The sequence below is a fragment of the Eubalaena glacialis genome, chromosome 10 (assembly GCF_028564815.1).
Source record: "Eubalaena glacialis isolate mEubGla1 chromosome 10, mEubGla1.1.hap2.+ XY, whole genome shotgun sequence".
NCBI lineage: Eukaryota > Metazoa > Chordata > Mammalia > Artiodactyla > Balaenidae > Eubalaena > Eubalaena glacialis.
Window position 1 is genome coordinate 117,666,964 of NC_083725.1, and position 16,716 is coordinate 117,683,679.

The window sequence follows — 16,716 nt, forward strand, 5'->3', positions numbered from 1 at the left end:
GGACAGCACAGGAGATGGTGAGAATATTGGTCCAGGACCAGTGGCATGGGGGTGGGGTATCGACCAGGCATGGTGACTGGGCACTGGTGGCAATAGTGGTTCTCACGATGGCTAACACTTGCAGAGCGCCTGCTGCGTGCCAGGCTGTGGCTAAGTGCCTTAGTGCCCAGAGCAGCCCTCTACGCGAATTACGATGGGGCCCTATTTGCGCTGGGGAGAGGGTGGCAAAGCCGCGTAGCTAATGGGTGGCCAAGCTCAGGACTCACGCCCGGGTCTGCCTCGACCTCCTGGCTGGGCTGGGCTGGAATCGTCCAGTGTGACAGGCTGGACCCTCAAGCACACACCCTTTATCTGAAAGCCAGGATCTGCACAAAGCTCCCTTAACACAAGGATTTGTCTCTTTATGAATATGATTCCCAGTGCAGGTCGACAGGCTACACTGGGGACAGTGGTGTCCAGCTGTGGTGGGAGGACAGATGGGGGGACGGGACTGTGGGCTCTGTGGCGGCAGGGACCCCGTCCCCAGCTGGGGCCCAGCACCTAGTAATGCACCTACACGTCAGAGACACTCAGCAAGTCTTTGCTGGAGGGAGGGAGGGAGGAAGGACCAGAGAGGCCCCAGTGCTCGCCCTTAAGTCTAGTGGGTGAGACACCCCTTAGTTAGCTCTGCTGCCAGGCTGGTGACTACAGTTGAGGTGTTAGAGGGATGCCTGGCTTTAAAATATGAGGGAGGGCATTTGAGCTTGGAATTTAGGGAGCAGGTGGGGGTCAGGGTTTGCCCGGCAGAAGGGACAGCTGAGCACAGGCCTGGAGGTGAGGCCGTGGGCGGAGACCCTGGGGGGATCTAGTGCATCTTGGTCTCCGGGAGAGGCCTTTAGTCACAACCCGCACTCCTGAGACAAGGCGATGGAATCAGCACACTTAGTTTACCAGCTGCCTTTGAAAACACGTTCATCACCCGCTGTGGAACATGAGGCCCACCGGTTAGTGAGTGTCTGAAGAACAAAAAATAAAACCCTAGAGATAAGAAAAATGATATATCCATTGGGTGTGATTTAAAGTTGAGAAATTGGACCCCTCCCTGCCTCTTTCTCTCTCTCTCATGTAGGGATTTACTGGGAAAGATGGGGGAGAGGATTCTTTTTCTAGCTGAAATACTTAACACTAAATTAAAGCCAATTTTAACAGCACTGCAGCAGATGAGTGAGACTAACGGCCTGGCCAAAAATACATGAATGCTAAGTACAGTCTGCTACAATACGAAAGAGGCGCCTTGGGCCGTCCTGGGTGCATCTGAGTTCGAGGGCACCGAGAGTGCCGGGGACCGGGAGGAGGAACTGTCTGGGTGGCGTCTCGGGCTGCGGTCAGGTCAGCAGGCAGGGAGTCCAGGCCCGGCGGGGTGGGGGGAGCAGGGGGTGCGGTTGTCCCCAGGTCGCCATGAGGATGGAGGAGTCCAAGTGCGGGGATGCCCTGGGCCCAGAGCCAGCCGTTGTTACGTGCCTTCCCCGTGCCTGGGGAGGCCCTGGGTTTCCATCCACCCACCTGCTGTCCCTGTGTGACGTCTGGCAGAAACGAAGCCTCGTACAACCGTGGAGCCACTGCCCACCCCCTCTCTGCTGGGCCTCTGGCGTCTAGAGCCTGTGTCTTTCCGTCCAGGGACCAACCCATGTGCGGACAGGAACGGGGGCTGCAGCCACCTGTGCTTCTTCACGCCCCGTGCCGCCAAGTGCGGCTGCCCCATCGGCCTGGAGCTGCTGAGTGACATGAAGACCTGCATCGTCCCCGAGGCCTTCCTCGTGTTCACCAGCCGGGCCGCCATCCACAGGATCTCCCTGGACACCAATAACAACGATGTGGCCATCCCGCTCACGGGCGTCAAGGAGGCCTCTGCGCTGGACTTTGACGTGTCCAACCATCACATCTACTGGACTGACGTCAGCCTGAAGGTACGGCGGCTGGGCGTCCTCCCCGTGCACCTTTCCCGTGAATACCTACCCGGTGATGGTATCGCCTCAGGGGCTGAAAAAAGGTTTTCTTCCTTTTTTTTTTAAAAAAAAATTATTTATTTATTTATTTGGTTGTGTGGGATCTTAGTTGCGGCAGGCGGGCGCCTCAGCTGCAGCTCACGGGCTCCCCAGTTGTGGCACATGGACTCCTTAGTTGTGGCACGTGGGCTCCTTAGTTGTGGCATGCGAACTCCTAGTTGCGGCATGCATGTGGGATCTAGTTCCCCAACCAGGGATCGAACCCGGGCCCCCTGCATTGGGAACATGGAGTCCCATCCACTGCGCCACCAGGGAAGTCCCTTGTTTTTTTAACGGTTTGTTAAAATTGAAGTTTAGTTGCTGTACAATGTAAGTTACAGGTGCACAATAGAGTGAGTCACAATTTTTAAAGGTTATACTCCATTTATAGTTATTATAAAATACTGGCCACATTCCCTGTGTTGTACAATATATCCTTGTAGCTTATTTTATACCTAATAGTTTGTACCTCTTACTCTCCTACCGTGATGTTGCCCCTCCCCCTTCCCTCTCCCCACTGGTAACCACTGTATCTGTGAATCTGCTTCTTTTTTGTTATATTCGCTAGTTTGTTGTATTTTTTAGGTTGCACATATAAGTGATATCGTACGGTATTTGTTTTTCTCTGTCTGAATTAGCATAATACCCTCCCAGTCCATCGATACTGTCGCAGATGGCAACATTTCATTCTTTTTCATGGCTGAGTAGTGTTCCCTTGTAGAAAAAGTTTTGGGTTTTTTTTAAAGAACTATAGGGAATTCCCTGGCGGTCCAGTGGTTAGGACTGCGCACTTCCACTGCAGGGGGCACAGGTTCGATCCTTGGTCGGGGAACTAAGATCCCGCAAGCTACACAGTGCTGCCAAAAAAATAAATAAATTAAAAAAAATAAAGGAACTATAATATTTATTGTAACTCGATTCACACCAATAGAACATTAGTGAACCTGCGTTAATAAATAAGCACGAATGATTACAATGAGCAGGTCCAGTGGACACACAGGTGGCCATTTCTAGAGTGATTGGGTGTCCGTGTATTTTTCGATTCACCCCACCCACTCCCTCACGAGTGCCCGCTTACTTAGCAAGCTCTTTCTTTGTTCCGGGTGCTAACATAAACATCCTGGATGAATACAGGAAAGCCTCTTTCATCTTCTAAAGCAGGGTTTGGCATGCTGGTCCGTGGGCTGGCCTCCGTGTTTTGTCAATAAAGTTTTATTGGGTCACACTGGTGCCCATTTGCTCATGGATTGTCTGCACCTGCTTTTGTGCCACTAGGTTGTGACAGATCCAAATGTCCTGTGACACCTGAAATATTTACAGAAAAGGTCTGCTGACCCCTGTTCTAAAGCACTGGACAACTCAAACAGTTTAATCACCTATCTTTCATTCTACTGTTGGTATTACATGGCTCTTAAAGATTTTTCTGATTTTAAAAGTCACAGGGTTCATTGTAGAAAGAGAGAAAAGTGTATTATACAGAGAAGTATAAAGAAGAAAATAAAAACACCCACATCCCCATCATCCCAAGTCAGCCATTGACATCATTTTAGTGTATTTCCTTTGAGTTTTTCCCTAGGTTAGTATTTCTCATAATCACAATCATATGCTATGTAGAATTCTGTATCCTGGTTTTCTTCACATCACATTATAACAGGTATTTTATCAGCCTATTACAAACTCTTTAACATAATTCTTTAAATGTGTAAAATATTCCAGTGCACATATATTCCTTATCATACTTAACCGTTCCCTTATTTTAAATGTTCTTCCAGTTTTTTCCTACTCTAAATGATACCACAGTAACAAGCATCTCTGTGGGTAAAGCCTCTTTTGTGTTTTCATTCCTTTAGATAAAGTTTCAGGAGGAAGATTACTGGGTGAAAGGATACAGTGACTTTTTTTTTAAGGTTACAACTATTTTGAAGGGTCATGATACATATATATATAATATAGCTTATATATAATTATATATTTTTTATAATTGTATACTATTAAATAAAATATTTTTACATATTTTTAAATGAAGTATATGTTTTATGTATATTACCAAATTGTTTCTTCTAAAAAGGTTGTATTTTGCTGCTTTTCAAATGTTCCTTCAAAAACTCAAATGTTGGGAAAAAATTAAAATAAAATATAAAAGAAATAAAAAGAATAAAAACTTGAATGTTGGTGATTTGGTCCCAAATGTGATCAGTAGTTGCTCCAGGAGACATCTGCAAAAACTCTGGTTTCTAACCGGTGCACCTTTCCTCCTCACCTGCTCCCAGACCATCAGCCGGGCCTTCATGAACGGGAGCTCCGTGGAGCACGTGATCGAGTTTGGCCTCGACTACCCGGAAGGCATGGCCGTCGACTGGATGGGCAAGAACCTCTATTGGGCGGACACCGGGACCAACAGGATCGAAGTGGCCCGGCTGGACGGGCAGTTCCGGCAGGTCCTTGTGTGGAGGGATCTGGACAACCCGAGGTCGCTGGCCCTGGACCCCACCAAAGGGTGAGGACCGTTTTTGTCCAGCAGGCATGTCCCCGTCACCTCTCTACATGAGCCAGTGCGTTGATGACCCGAGGCCGAGGCAGACGGCTGCCCACCTGGCACTCTGCGGTTAGAGCAGTAATGACCGCTACTAGCTTTGAGGTGGCCGGGGCCGGCGGGACCCTTGGAGGTCATCTGATTCATTTCATAGCGGAGACACTGAGGCCCAGAGCAGAAGGCAGGAAGGGAAGCCTCTGTATCAGGCACCGCATTGGGTGCTCCCAGGGGGGTCATCTCATCTCGGCATCCAGGGGTCCTGCAAGGGGTGGGTGATTTTACAGATGCAGAAACTGAGGCTCAGAGAAGCTCAGTGATTTACTGAAGGTCACGTAACTGGTTAGAGCAGGGCTGGGCCAGGAAGTCCCATGCAGTCCTTTCTAGGCTCCTGTCCTGGGCTTCTCCCCTCCTGCTTCTTGCTGGCCACTTAGTGGCGGTTTAAAACTCACCTTGCAAGGCACATGCTTTTATGTGTCCTGCAGCCTGGGGGCCCTGCCCTGGGGCCAGAGGGGCCAGGGTGGAGTCTTCCTCTGCACTCAGTGCTCAAACCATAAAGCATCAGTGGTGTGTAGGGAGCAGTCCAAACCCTGCCTGCTGCGTGCTCTTCCAAGGAAGGGAAGATTTGGGCAGAACAAAAAGAAAGGTCCAGGTTTTAGCGAAAGGACCAGTGAAACGTACACAATTCTGAAATGGGGATTCCTTGCCCGGAGCCACTGCTGAAGAGCGACGAACGAGGACCCGTTGGTGGAGACGGCAGAGCTGAGTTCGAATCCTGACCCTACGATGCCTGTTTGCCTCGGGGTCTTGTTTTCTACCTTCTTTGAGGAGAGGAGACTGTACGCCCCGATTTGCCCATGTTCTTCCTGCCCGTCCCGGTCACCGCCCCCCCTCCCCGGCATCCTGTCCAGCTTAGTTAGTGTTTGTCCCTGACACAGGTGTCCCAGGCTGGATGTCCTGTTGCACGGTCACCCCGTCTGTGCACCCGAATGAGAATATCAGGGCTTAGCTTGCAGGGGGGCTGCTGTGGGACCCCAGGAGGCAGGATGTAGCTCCGTGACTGCTTCCAGAGGGACGGTGGGGTGGAGGGGGCTCCGAGGGTCTCGCCCCTTCCCTGCTTCCTGCAGGGATGCCATCGGCACAGCCGAGGAGATGGTGGCAGGTGTGCTCCCTGCCCTGCCGTGAGGGTGGCCGTGCCTGAGCCTGCCCCGCCCTGCTCCCATGTCTTCCAGCTACATCTACTGGACCGAGTGGGGCGGGAAGCCCAGGATCGTGCGGGCCTTCATGGATGGGACCAACTGCATGACGCTGGTGGATAAGGTGGGCCGGGCCAACGACCTCACCATTGACTACGCCGACCAGCGTCTCTACTGGACGGACCTGGACACCAACATGATTGAGTCATCCAACATGCTGGGTGAGGGCCGGTGGGTCCTGCCGCGAGGGGGCATCCCTGCCCCGGGTGTTGGCCACGCTCAGCCCCCATGGCGCTGTGCCCACGGCCGGCGAGGCCCAAGCCCCACAGGAGGTGTGGCCACGCCCCGGGTGCTGACCCAGCCTTGCCCCCTCCTGAGGGTTGTCCCTTTCCGCCCCTGCTGCTGTTGCTGTAGACGTGTCAATAGAGACCCCAGTGACAGCTGTTTCCTACACACCAGCTGAGAGCCGGGTCCCGGCCAACCCCGTGCCAGGATTCTAATTTGACCCTACACCACATAGCGTAGGTTTTCGTTGATGGCGAAACTGAGGCCCAGGGAGGTCGTGGGACTTGTGTAAGGTCACAGAGTGCCACTCAGACCCCAGGGCCACGTGCTACAGCTCCATCTGACCCTGAATACCTACTGGGTGCTAGGCATTGGGACCACTCAACACCTGGGATTAGGTTAAAAACAAAAACAAAACAACCCTCGCTCCAAGCCACCCAGCAGTGAGGGCAGGATTTGAGCCTAGAAATCACATGACTCTGGACTTCTTGCGGGGGGTGGTTATATTAGCTCTCCTGGGTGATACCACATGATGGGGCTGCCCTGTGCAACCAAGAGAATTTGGCTTCCTTCCTAATCGCTGCTGCTGCCGCCACCTGTGGTGGGTGTGGTTGTGCCCATTTTACAGATGAGGAAACTGAGGCATAGGTGGGCTGAACGGCTTGTCCCCAGGTACTGTGTGAGCAGAGCCAGGGCTAGAAGTCCAGTGGCCTGGTTTCTGCTTGCGCCGGGCTGCACCCACCCTGCATGCTGACTGTCCTGGTGTATGAGGCCAAGAGCAAGGCTTGAACGTGTCTTTGAGACCGCCACCCCCAGCCCCACAGGGAATTACAAGAGGCTGGTGCCAGGTGGGAAACCAGTCACAGCACAGCTGTGGTTGCCCGAAATAATTAAGTTCCCTGATTACCCCAGAGTAAAGACACACTTGGAGGAAAAGCAGCGAAAGCCCTGGAAACCCCCTCGACTCTGCAGGTTGAGGGTGGTCGTGTGCGTCCAGCCAGGCCGTTTTCGGCCATATTCCCACTGAATGGCGTAGACGTGTAGGGAGCACTTGGTTGATAACAGGGGAGGCCCCGGGCAAGGGGAGGGTGGGAATGTCGCCTGGCGTGGCGCGAGTGGGCGTGGGGCGTGAACCTGGGGCCTCGCCATCCTGGTTGCACTCCTGGCCTTGCCACTTGCTGTGTGACTTGAGCCAGGTGACTTAACCTTTCTGTGCCTCGCTTCTCTAATGCCGATGGTCCCTTCCTCCTACAGTTGCTGCTGTGAGAATTAACTGAAAGGATGAGAGTGAAGGCCCTTCTCGCCAAGCCTGGAGCACAGTCACTGCCCTCTGAGTGTTTAGTTAATGATCGTTGTTGTTGGAAAAGTCCACTCTGAGTCCCGGTCCGGGGCCCGGGGTGGAGCGGGGTCGGGCAGCGTGTGCGTGACAGAGGCAGCCAGGGAGCACCTTTATTTCAGAACTATCTTTCTTCTAATGATAAAATAATCAACTTAGAAAATTTCTAAAAATGCAGAAAAACAGGAAGAAAAATTTTAATTATCCATAATTTCACCAGTCAGTAATAATGTATATTTACCTGTTGGCATATTTCTTTCCAGTCTCAAAATTTTTTTGATTGATTTTTTATTTTATTTATTTATTTATTTATTTATTTATTTTTTTATGGCTGTGTTGGGTCTTCGTTTCTGTGCGAGGGCTTTCTGTAGTTGCGGCAAGCAGGGGCCACTCTTCATTGCGGTGCGCGGGCCTCTCATTATCGCGGCCTCTCTTGTTGCGGAGCACAGGCTCCAGACGCGCAGGCTCGGTAGCTGTGGCGCACGGGCCCAGTTGCTCCGCGGCATGTGGGATCTTCCCAGACCAGGGCTCGAACCCGTGTCCCCTGCATTGGCAGGCAGATTCTCAACCACTGCGCCACCAGGGAAGCCCTCAAAATTTTTTTGATTGATTTTTTAAGCCAATATTTTTAGCTGTTCGTCTCTGAAGATTTTTTTCACTTTTTTCCTTTTTAAAAATCATTTTGAAAACGTTATTTCAAATCGTGCCATGTATGATCTTCATTTGGCTTTCTCCCACTCCTGTACAGGAGAAACATGTCCCCATGTCGCCAACGTGTTTTCACTGGTACCGTTTTTACTGTGAAATAGAGCATACGTGAGGCATTCGTACAGCACACACACTTTGACCAGTGAAGACTTAGAAACCCATGCCCAGGTGGAGGGACAGAACTTGTCGAGTGTCACCGGGCCCTGCACCCGCTCTCCCCACCTCACGCGGCCCTGAGCCTGCGTATTGCCGCAGTAGTCCCAGCAGATGCACACAGCAGGTGCACACAGGTGTGTGCTCTGCGTGTAACTGCTCGGCGGGTCACGTGATCAGACCCTGGTTCATTTCACAAGCCCTCTGCTGCTGTCGTTAGAATGGCACCAGCGTTCCCAAATGAAAGCAGGGTGTGGGCGGGGCTACCTTCCATCTGGAGGCTCTAGAGGAGAATCCATTGCCTTTTCCATCTTCTGGGGGCTGCCTGCATCCTTGACTTGTGGTCCTTCCTCCATCTTCAAAGCCAGCTGTATAGCCTCCACCAGCCTCTCTCTCACTGTCCTGCTGCCTCTTATAAGGACGCTTGTGTTTGCACTGGGTGCACTGGGATAATCCAGGATCGTCTCCCCGTTTCAAAATCCTTAATTTAGTCGCACCTGCCAAGCCCCTTTTGCCGTGTAAGGTACTATATTCAGAAGTTCTGGAGATTAGGATGACCTCTTTTGGGGGGAGAGGGGGAATGTTATTCTGCACGTAGTTTTTATCAAGCACTTAATTTGTGCCGGCATTTTGACCATTCTACGTGCATGATCTCATTGAATATTTATCACAATTATATCACAAACCTCATTGTTTTTTTTAATCATAATTTATTACATTTAATTATCATGGATACCCATGAGGGCACTCTTAAGAATAACCATTTTGGGACTTCCCTGGTGGTCCAGTGGTTAGGACTCGGTGCTTTCACTGCCGTGGCTCTGGGTTCGATCCCTATTTGGGGAACTAAGATCCCACAAGCCACACGGCGTGGCCCCCCCCAAAATACCCATTTTGCAGATGGGGAGACTGAGAGTCAAGAAGCTTACATAGCTTTCCCAAGGTCACATGCTGGTCAGGGGAGAAGTGAGGGGGCCCAGGCTGACTCCAGAACCTGGTTTCAACCACTGTGGTAGACTGCTAGGGCAGTTTATTTTATCAATATTTTATTTTATCAATATTTTATTTTATCAATATTTAATCAATTTTATTTTATCAATATTTAAAATTTTTATTGACATATATATACAGTCAAGTACAAAAAAGTAGTCAAGTTGGAGAATTTTTACATACAGATACTTGTACATACACAGAAGCATCAACATAGCCTGTGTAGCTCCCATGCAGATCAAAGTAGGGAAGTTTCCAGCCCTCAAAAGGCTTTTAGTCAATCTCACCAGCCTCCTCAGGGGTCGGTGCTGCCCTGACTTCTATCTATGTGTACTAGTTGTGCTGTTCTAGAACTTTCTATCACTGTGACCGTACAGCGTGTGCTCTTCAGCGTCTGGATTCTTTCACTTAGTCTAATAACTGTGAGAGTCACCCACGTTGTTGTTATTTTTTATTGCTGCGTCATTTCCATTGTATGAAGATCCTACCTTTTTAAAAAAATTTTTTTTTATTTTATAAAGTTACAACATTTTATTTATTTATTTATTTTTGGCTGTGTTGGCTCTCCGTTGCTGCGCACAGTCTTTCTCTAGTTGCGGCGAGCAGGGGTGCGCGGGCTTCTCCTTGCGGTGGCTTCTCTTGTTGCAGACCATGGGCTCTAGGTGTGTGGGCTTCAGTAGTTGTGGCACGCAGGCTCAGTAGTTGTGGCTCGCAGGCTGTAGAGTGCAGGCCCAGTGGTTGTGGCACATGGGCTTAGTTGCTCTGCGGCACATGGGATCTTCCCGGACAAGGGATCGAACCTGCGTCCCCTGCATTGGCAGGTGGATGCTTAGCCACTGAGCCACCAGGGAGGTCCCAAAGATCCTACCATTTTTTAATCCATCCTACTATTTTTTTTTTTTTTAATTTGGCTGTGCTGAGTCTTAGTTGCAGCACGCGGGATCTTTTAGTTGCGGTATGCGGGATCTTTAGTGTGGCATGCGGGCTCTTAGTTGCGGCATGCGGGATCTAGTTCCCTGACCAGAGATCAAACCTGGGCCCCCTGCATTGGGTGCTCGGAGTCTTAATCACTGGACCACCAGGGAAGTCCCTAATCCATCCTACTATTGACGGACATTTGGGTTGTTTCCTGTTTGTGGCTGTTACACATAGTTGCTGCCGTGCACATTCTCACCTGTGTTGTTTGGGTGGATGCTGCACGCATTTCTCTTGTGCTGCAAGAGGGGAATCGCCTGCCCTCAGGGCAGGTGCACATCCAGCCTCAGTGGACCCTGCTCGTTTCCCAAAGTGGTCACATGCTTTATGAGCCCGACGCAGGTGGCCAGGCTGCAGGTTGAACTGGTTCACCCACAGGACGCCCGTGTGGTGCCCGTTGCTGACTCGGTACCCGTGTGTCTCCACGCAGGTCAGGAACGGGTCGTGATTGCCGATGACCTCCCGCACCCCTTCGGCCTGACGCAGTACAGCGATTACATCTACTGGACCGACTGGAACCTGCACAGCATCGAGCGAGCCGACAAGACCAGTGGCCGGAACCGCACCCTCATCCAGGGCCACCTGGATTTCGTGATGGACATCCTGGTGTTCCACTCCTCCCGCCAGGACGGCCTCAATGACTGCATGCACAACAACGGGCAGTGTGGGCAGCTGTGCCTGGCTGTCCCCAGCGGCCACCGCTGCAGCTGTGCCTCACATTACACCCTGGACCCCAGTAGCCGCAACTGCAGCCGTAAGTGCCTCGCTCGCCCCCTCTGTCTCTCACTCCCACATTAGATCATCAGTCCGACTCTGGCGGTTAAGGTGGAAAGAAGCTTTTTATCTGGGGAAACCTTGGTGCACATGGGCAGTCGGGCAGGTTGTGCACTGCACATGTTGCCTAATGTTACCTGGAGGCTCAGGCTGGGTGGAAGCCCTGTTGCTTCATCAAGACACGAGTAGATGGTCCAAGCCCTCAGCTGGCACGCCCCATGGGAGGCTCTTTGGATGTGAAAAACAGTCCCTGGGGGAGAGCATCCACTTATAGGGCCAGGCATTGTTCCAAGTGCTTTTTATGGCACTTAATCCTCCAGCCTATGGGGTAGGGAGTATCACTGTCCCCATTTCACAGACAAGGACCCTGGGCACAGAGATGTGTAGTTACCCACCCAAGGCCACACAGCTGGTAAGACTTGAACCAGGTTTGAATCCAGGCAGGCTGGCTCCAGAGTCCCTGCCCTGACCCCTTGCGTGTGGCCTCATGTCCACTGTGTAATCCTCACACCGACCTTCTGAACGAGGTAGGCCTTTTCACTTTCAGTTCTAAGAAAAGCGAGGTTCAGAGAGCCTGAGAGTGACTTTCCCATGGGCCCGCAGGGAGAACAGGTGTGTCCTGTTGGCAGGCTTTTCTCCTGTGACATCAGCAGAGAGCTAGTTATAACTCGGCCTCTGTGCAGCGCTAGACAGTTTGTAAAGCTCTTTGTCATCCGGGCATTGTGTGAGCCTCTCGCAGCCCTGGGCATTAAGAGGACTGAGCTTCCTTGGCCTAGTTATGTGGATGAGGGACCTACAGCTTCGAAGGGTTAAGGGGCTTGGTCGAGGCCCCAGGCTGGTATGTGATGGGCCTGGGGCCACAGCCTGGGATTCCCCACTCTTGGGCTCCCTTTGGTCCTGTTGTCCTTGCCACTGGGGGCCATAACCTTGAAGGGTCAAGCGGAGGTGCAGGTCACCCACTGCCCAGAGGGGATGTGACTCGGGTGCTGGCTCCCAAGGCCAGCAGACCCAGGGCTGTGACTTGGATTCTTGTGGCCCAGCTGTAACTCTGACGTGGCTGCAGATGGTGGCCTCTACACATCCTGGGTCCTGACAGCCCTGAGGAGCGTCCCCTCCCGGTGTCACTGTTCACGTCACACGGTTTTCAGCCATTCCCTGGTGCACGTAGAAGCCCCTGGCGAATCCCACCGTCACCAGAGCATCACACACACTTATGGGTGGGAGTTTGACGTTCACTACCTTTTCCTCCTTCTGACTTAAGTCTTGATAATCTGAAAAGAAATAGGTATCTAGTTTTAAAATAACACACACACTTATAAAATATGGAAACAACAGAGATGTGTAACATGGAGAATAAAATTCCCCGTAGTCCACCCCCAAGAAACAGTTTTGCGTCTTTCCAGCCTTTTTCCATGTACGTCTCGTAGGTGCACACGCAAATCTACTTTTTACCATAAAATGGAATGCCATCCTCCCTGCCCACTCCCTGTTCGGCTCCCAGACACTGACGTGCGCCCGCCCCCGTTTGCCTCTCTCCAGCACCCACCACCTTCCTGCTCTTCAGCCAGAAGTGTGCCATCAGCCGGATGATCCCTGATGACCAGCACAGCCCAGACCTCATCCTGCCCCTGCACGGGCTGAGGAACGTCAAGGCCATCGACTATGACCCACTGGACAAGTTCATCTACTGGGTGGATGGGCGCCAGAACATCAAACGCGCCAAGGACGATGGGACCCAGGTAAGTGTGCTTTTGGGGGGACGCGGGGGGCCCTTCCACGAGGAGCTCACACTGGTGGCGTCCAGGCTACCGCCCCCTTTTCTTAGCAGAGGGGGTGCCAAGAGGGCACAGTTTGGGGTAAACAATGATTGGGCTCCGATTATGTCATTGCCAGTATAAGGCTGTGTGTGAAACCCTTAGATTGTGATTCTGTGTAGAAACTGGATTTTGCAGTTGTTTAAGTAGCAGTGGTGGGCATCAAACCCCATGGGATTTTTTTTCCTTTCCATAGTGGTTCTGTGCAGGGATAGTTGATATTGGTTATTCTAGATTTATCTTTTAGGGGAGTTGTGTAGTCAGTTCTGTTATAATGCAATGTACATGTTTCTGAAAATCACTGCACTGTACAAAATCGCCCAGTACAGACCACAGGGCTGATGGGGGAAAGGGGGCTAGGTGTGCAGCACTCAAAAGGCCATCAGTGACAAACGGAAAAAAAGAGAGGAACCTGGCAATACAGGGGCACTGTCCTTCGAATGTTAAATGGTTCGGTACATAAATGCTCCAGCAGATATGGCTCTTGACGTTGAAAAGACCTGAAGTTGGCGGAGGACATGGGGGTCGGAGGGTTGCAGCTTGTGGGTTTTTGTGGAACGCTGGAAGGAGGGTTGTCTGAGAGGGGACATACCGTTGTAACCCCAGCGTGGATGGCGTGGCTCCCAGTGCACGGGGGCTGGGGGTCGCTGGAGGCACGTGTGTTTGTGGGCCCCTGCTCGGTGCGGCGCTGCTGTGTCCTCTACACTTGCCTAGTGTGTCTCCTGGGTGCAGTTGTGCAAAGCGAATGCGAAACCTGCTCTCTGCTCAAATTGTCCCTGATACATCACTGCATGGGGACGAATACATGTTTTCCAAACGTGAGTCTAGCAGAACTGACTACTTTTCTGTGTTAGGTGTTTGTGACCCATGCCAGGAAGGACATTGTCACTGCGGCCTCGGGGCAGACCTGGCGTATCCAGCCATGTGACAGGGAACTGTGGCCAGAATTCCAGTAGGACGTGCCTGGCTGGTCATGCCAGTTTCTAAAGACTCCTTTCACAAAAGCTACAGAACCCAATGGTCTCTTTCTCAATCGAGTGGTCAGTGTAACAGCTTACGTCATCGTGGTGAAATCTTGATACTGTTACAACAGCGATGCAGATGCTTGTGAGTGGAGATTTTCAGAAGATTTTCGTGTCTGTAATGTAGGTGTTTCTCTTCCCTACCCTGACCTGGGTGCCATTGCTGCCTGTACGACTGGGCCTCACTTTCGACAAAATACTTCATCCTCCCACGATGTAAAGTTAACAAGTCATCCTTTGACATGTGTGTCCTTGGTTGATGGTAAAAGCCCCAGCTGTGCCCGATGCCGAGCATCCCACGATGTAAAGTTAACAAGTCATCCTTTGACATGTGTGTCCTTGGTTGATGGTAAAAGCCCCAGCTGTGCCGAGCAGCTGTGATCATCATCTCTGTGGGAGCAGAGCCTGGTGGAAATGGTGGGAATGGATTTCTTTCATCCCACCCTGGGCGCAGGTGACAGTCACTTTGAGTCCTTTGGAGAACAGGAAGTGTTAATTGATGGACCATGGCTTCCTGCTGAGAAAGTTGATGGGCGCAAATTGCCTTAAAGTCCCATGGAGAGGCGTTCTTTTGCATTCTTTTATGGTGTCCGGCAGAAGTGGGGGAAGACTTTGAAGAAAAAACCCTTTTAGGAACACTTAATCTGGAAAATATTCATTTCCCTTCCTGTGTCTCTTGCTAAACTCCACCCTCTGGTGGCTTTGATTATTAGGGGTACCACCCCACCTCCAAGGATGGTATTCTTAGTTATCATCTACTCAGCTGTCGTTTTTCTATCTAATATTTTATTCTTTTTTTTTTTAAATTTTATTTATTTATTTATTTATTTATTTATTTTTGGCTGTGTTGGGTCTTTGTTTCTGTGCGTGGGCTTTCTCTAGTTGCGGTGAGCGGGGGCCGCTCTTCATCGCGGTGCGTGGGCCTCTCACTGTCACGGCCTCTCGTTGCGGAGCACAGGCTCCAGACGCGCAGGCCCAGTAGTTGTGGCGCACGGGCCTAGTTGCTCTGCGGCATGTGGGATCTTCCCAGACCAGGGCTCGAACCCGTGTCCCCTGCATTGGCAGGCAGATTCTCAACCACTGCGCCACCAGGGAAGCCCTAATTTTTTATTCTTTTATTGTGGTAAATATACGTTACATAAAATGGACCATTTTAACCATTTTTAAGTGTACAGCTCCATGGCATTAAGTACATTGATATTGTTGTACAGCCATCACCACCATCCATCTCCAGAGGAAACTCTGCCCCCATTAAACACTAACTCTCCATCCCCCCCATACCCCCAGTCCCTGGCGCCCACCATCCTGCCTTCTGTCTCTATGAATTTGACAGCACTAAGTACTTTCTATAAGTAGAATCACCCAGTTTTTGTCCTTTTGTGACTGGCCTATTTCACTTAGCACAATGTCCTCAAGGTTCATCCACATCATAGGAGGTATCAGAATTTTCTTCCTCTTTACGACTGAATAACACTCCATTGTCTGTATAGAGGACATTTTGCTTCTCCGTCCATCCATCAGTGGACCCTGGGGTTGCATCCTCCCGTGAGCCGTTGCTGCAGACTTTCCCACTTGGTTAAGTACCACTTTGTACTGGTGAGGGGGCGGGGTGTGGATTGTGACGTTGAATTGGATTCTGCTAAGATTTTTTGCACAGGCATTAGTGCTGTTCCTTATGGTAAAATTGGAGTTTGGGTTTTATAAAAGCGGCCAGCCGTGTAAAGTTTATCTCCTCGTTCCTGTGTGCCTGGGGAGGGACGTGGGTGGTGTGTTGTTACAGCATGCACTTTTTTCTCAGCTGGTTGTTCCGATGAGTGTGTGCCCGGCTCCCACACGCCACCCTCCACAGGGAGCCTGACTCTGGCCAGAGCTAGCTGGAATCCTGCTTTACTCCCAGGCCGTCGGCTGCACTGCGCTGTGGTCTTTGGCCAGAGAGCTCTGTGGCTCTTGGGAAAGGAATGTGCCGGCTGGAGTTGACGCCTGGCTCCTAGGGCCCGCAGCTCCCGGGGGTGTGGATGTTGTTACCTGCAGAGATGCGAGTGACGTGCTTCTGGCTGCCCAGCAGGGCGGGACCAGAGGCTGCTGTGTGCGTGTTTGGGGGCGGGGGGTTTCTCTCCAGCTGAGTCCAAGAGGCTGGGCCTGGGGAATGGGGCTTCTTTTTGGCTGCAAGCCCCCTCTTGACCACCAGGAGATTTCTTGTTTTATTGACTGCTGAAAAGAGGTATATTAAGAGGGTCTGCAATGAGCTGTGATCAGAACATCATCTAAAGATGATTCCCTTCTCAGAGGAGGAACTTTTCATCCAAACTGTTGGTGGCAGCAGCCCAGGAGCTTGGGAAGCCCCTTTGCACCAGGTCAGGTCATCTGAGAACCCAAGGGGACCAGATCCACCAGGGAGTCGGCCTCTAGCCTGTGAGGGAAGTGAGGGAAGCTCTGGGCGCTCTCCTTCTCCTGCATCAGTTCATGAAACAAGGTCCCCTTTAAAGGGATTCTCTGTCGGTGGCTCCAAAAGCCAGGGCTCATCCCTGAGAGGCAGTAGACGGCATGGAGTCCGGCAGCGCTCCCGGGAGAGGCTCGGGGTGGAGACCCGCAGGGAGTGTGAGGGGGAGAACAGACCCCGCGAGGGGCACGTGCTGCCCCTGGGCTCCCGGTATGCGCTGCGGGGCAGCCCTGCACCCTCACCTGGCCTTGAACCCCTGGCCTGTCTCCCTCAGGGAAGAGGCTGTGAGAGGTGGACCTCTGTGCTGAACACCTATTGTCCTGGCACCCTAAATTTAAAAAGCAATAAGATTTGAGGGCCTTCACTATGGAGAACAGTATGGAGGTTCCTTAAAAAACTAAAAACAGAACTACCATACGACCCAGCAATCCCACTACTGGGCATATACCCTGAGAAAACCATAATTCAG

General features: G+C 51.5%; 1 protein-coding gene across 2 annotated transcripts in view; it reads left to right on the forward strand.

Annotated features, from left to right (window-relative positions):
- LRP5 (LDL receptor related protein 5) overlaps positions 1-16,716 on the forward strand; it is a 109,819-nt gene that overhangs the window by 69,969 nt on the left and 23,134 nt on the right. For both annotated transcript variants that reach the window (XM_061202176.1, XM_061202177.1), the window contains exons 9-13: positions 1,657-1,946; positions 4,295-4,521; positions 5,787-5,971; positions 10,628-10,951; positions 12,511-12,710. In XM_061202176.1, the coding sequence (XP_061058159.1) occupies positions 1,657-1,946; positions 4,295-4,521; positions 5,787-5,971; positions 10,628-10,951; positions 12,511-12,710 (1,226 nt within the window). The remainder of the gene's footprint in view (positions 1-1,656; positions 1,947-4,294; positions 4,522-5,786; positions 5,972-10,627; positions 10,952-12,510; positions 12,711-16,716) is intronic.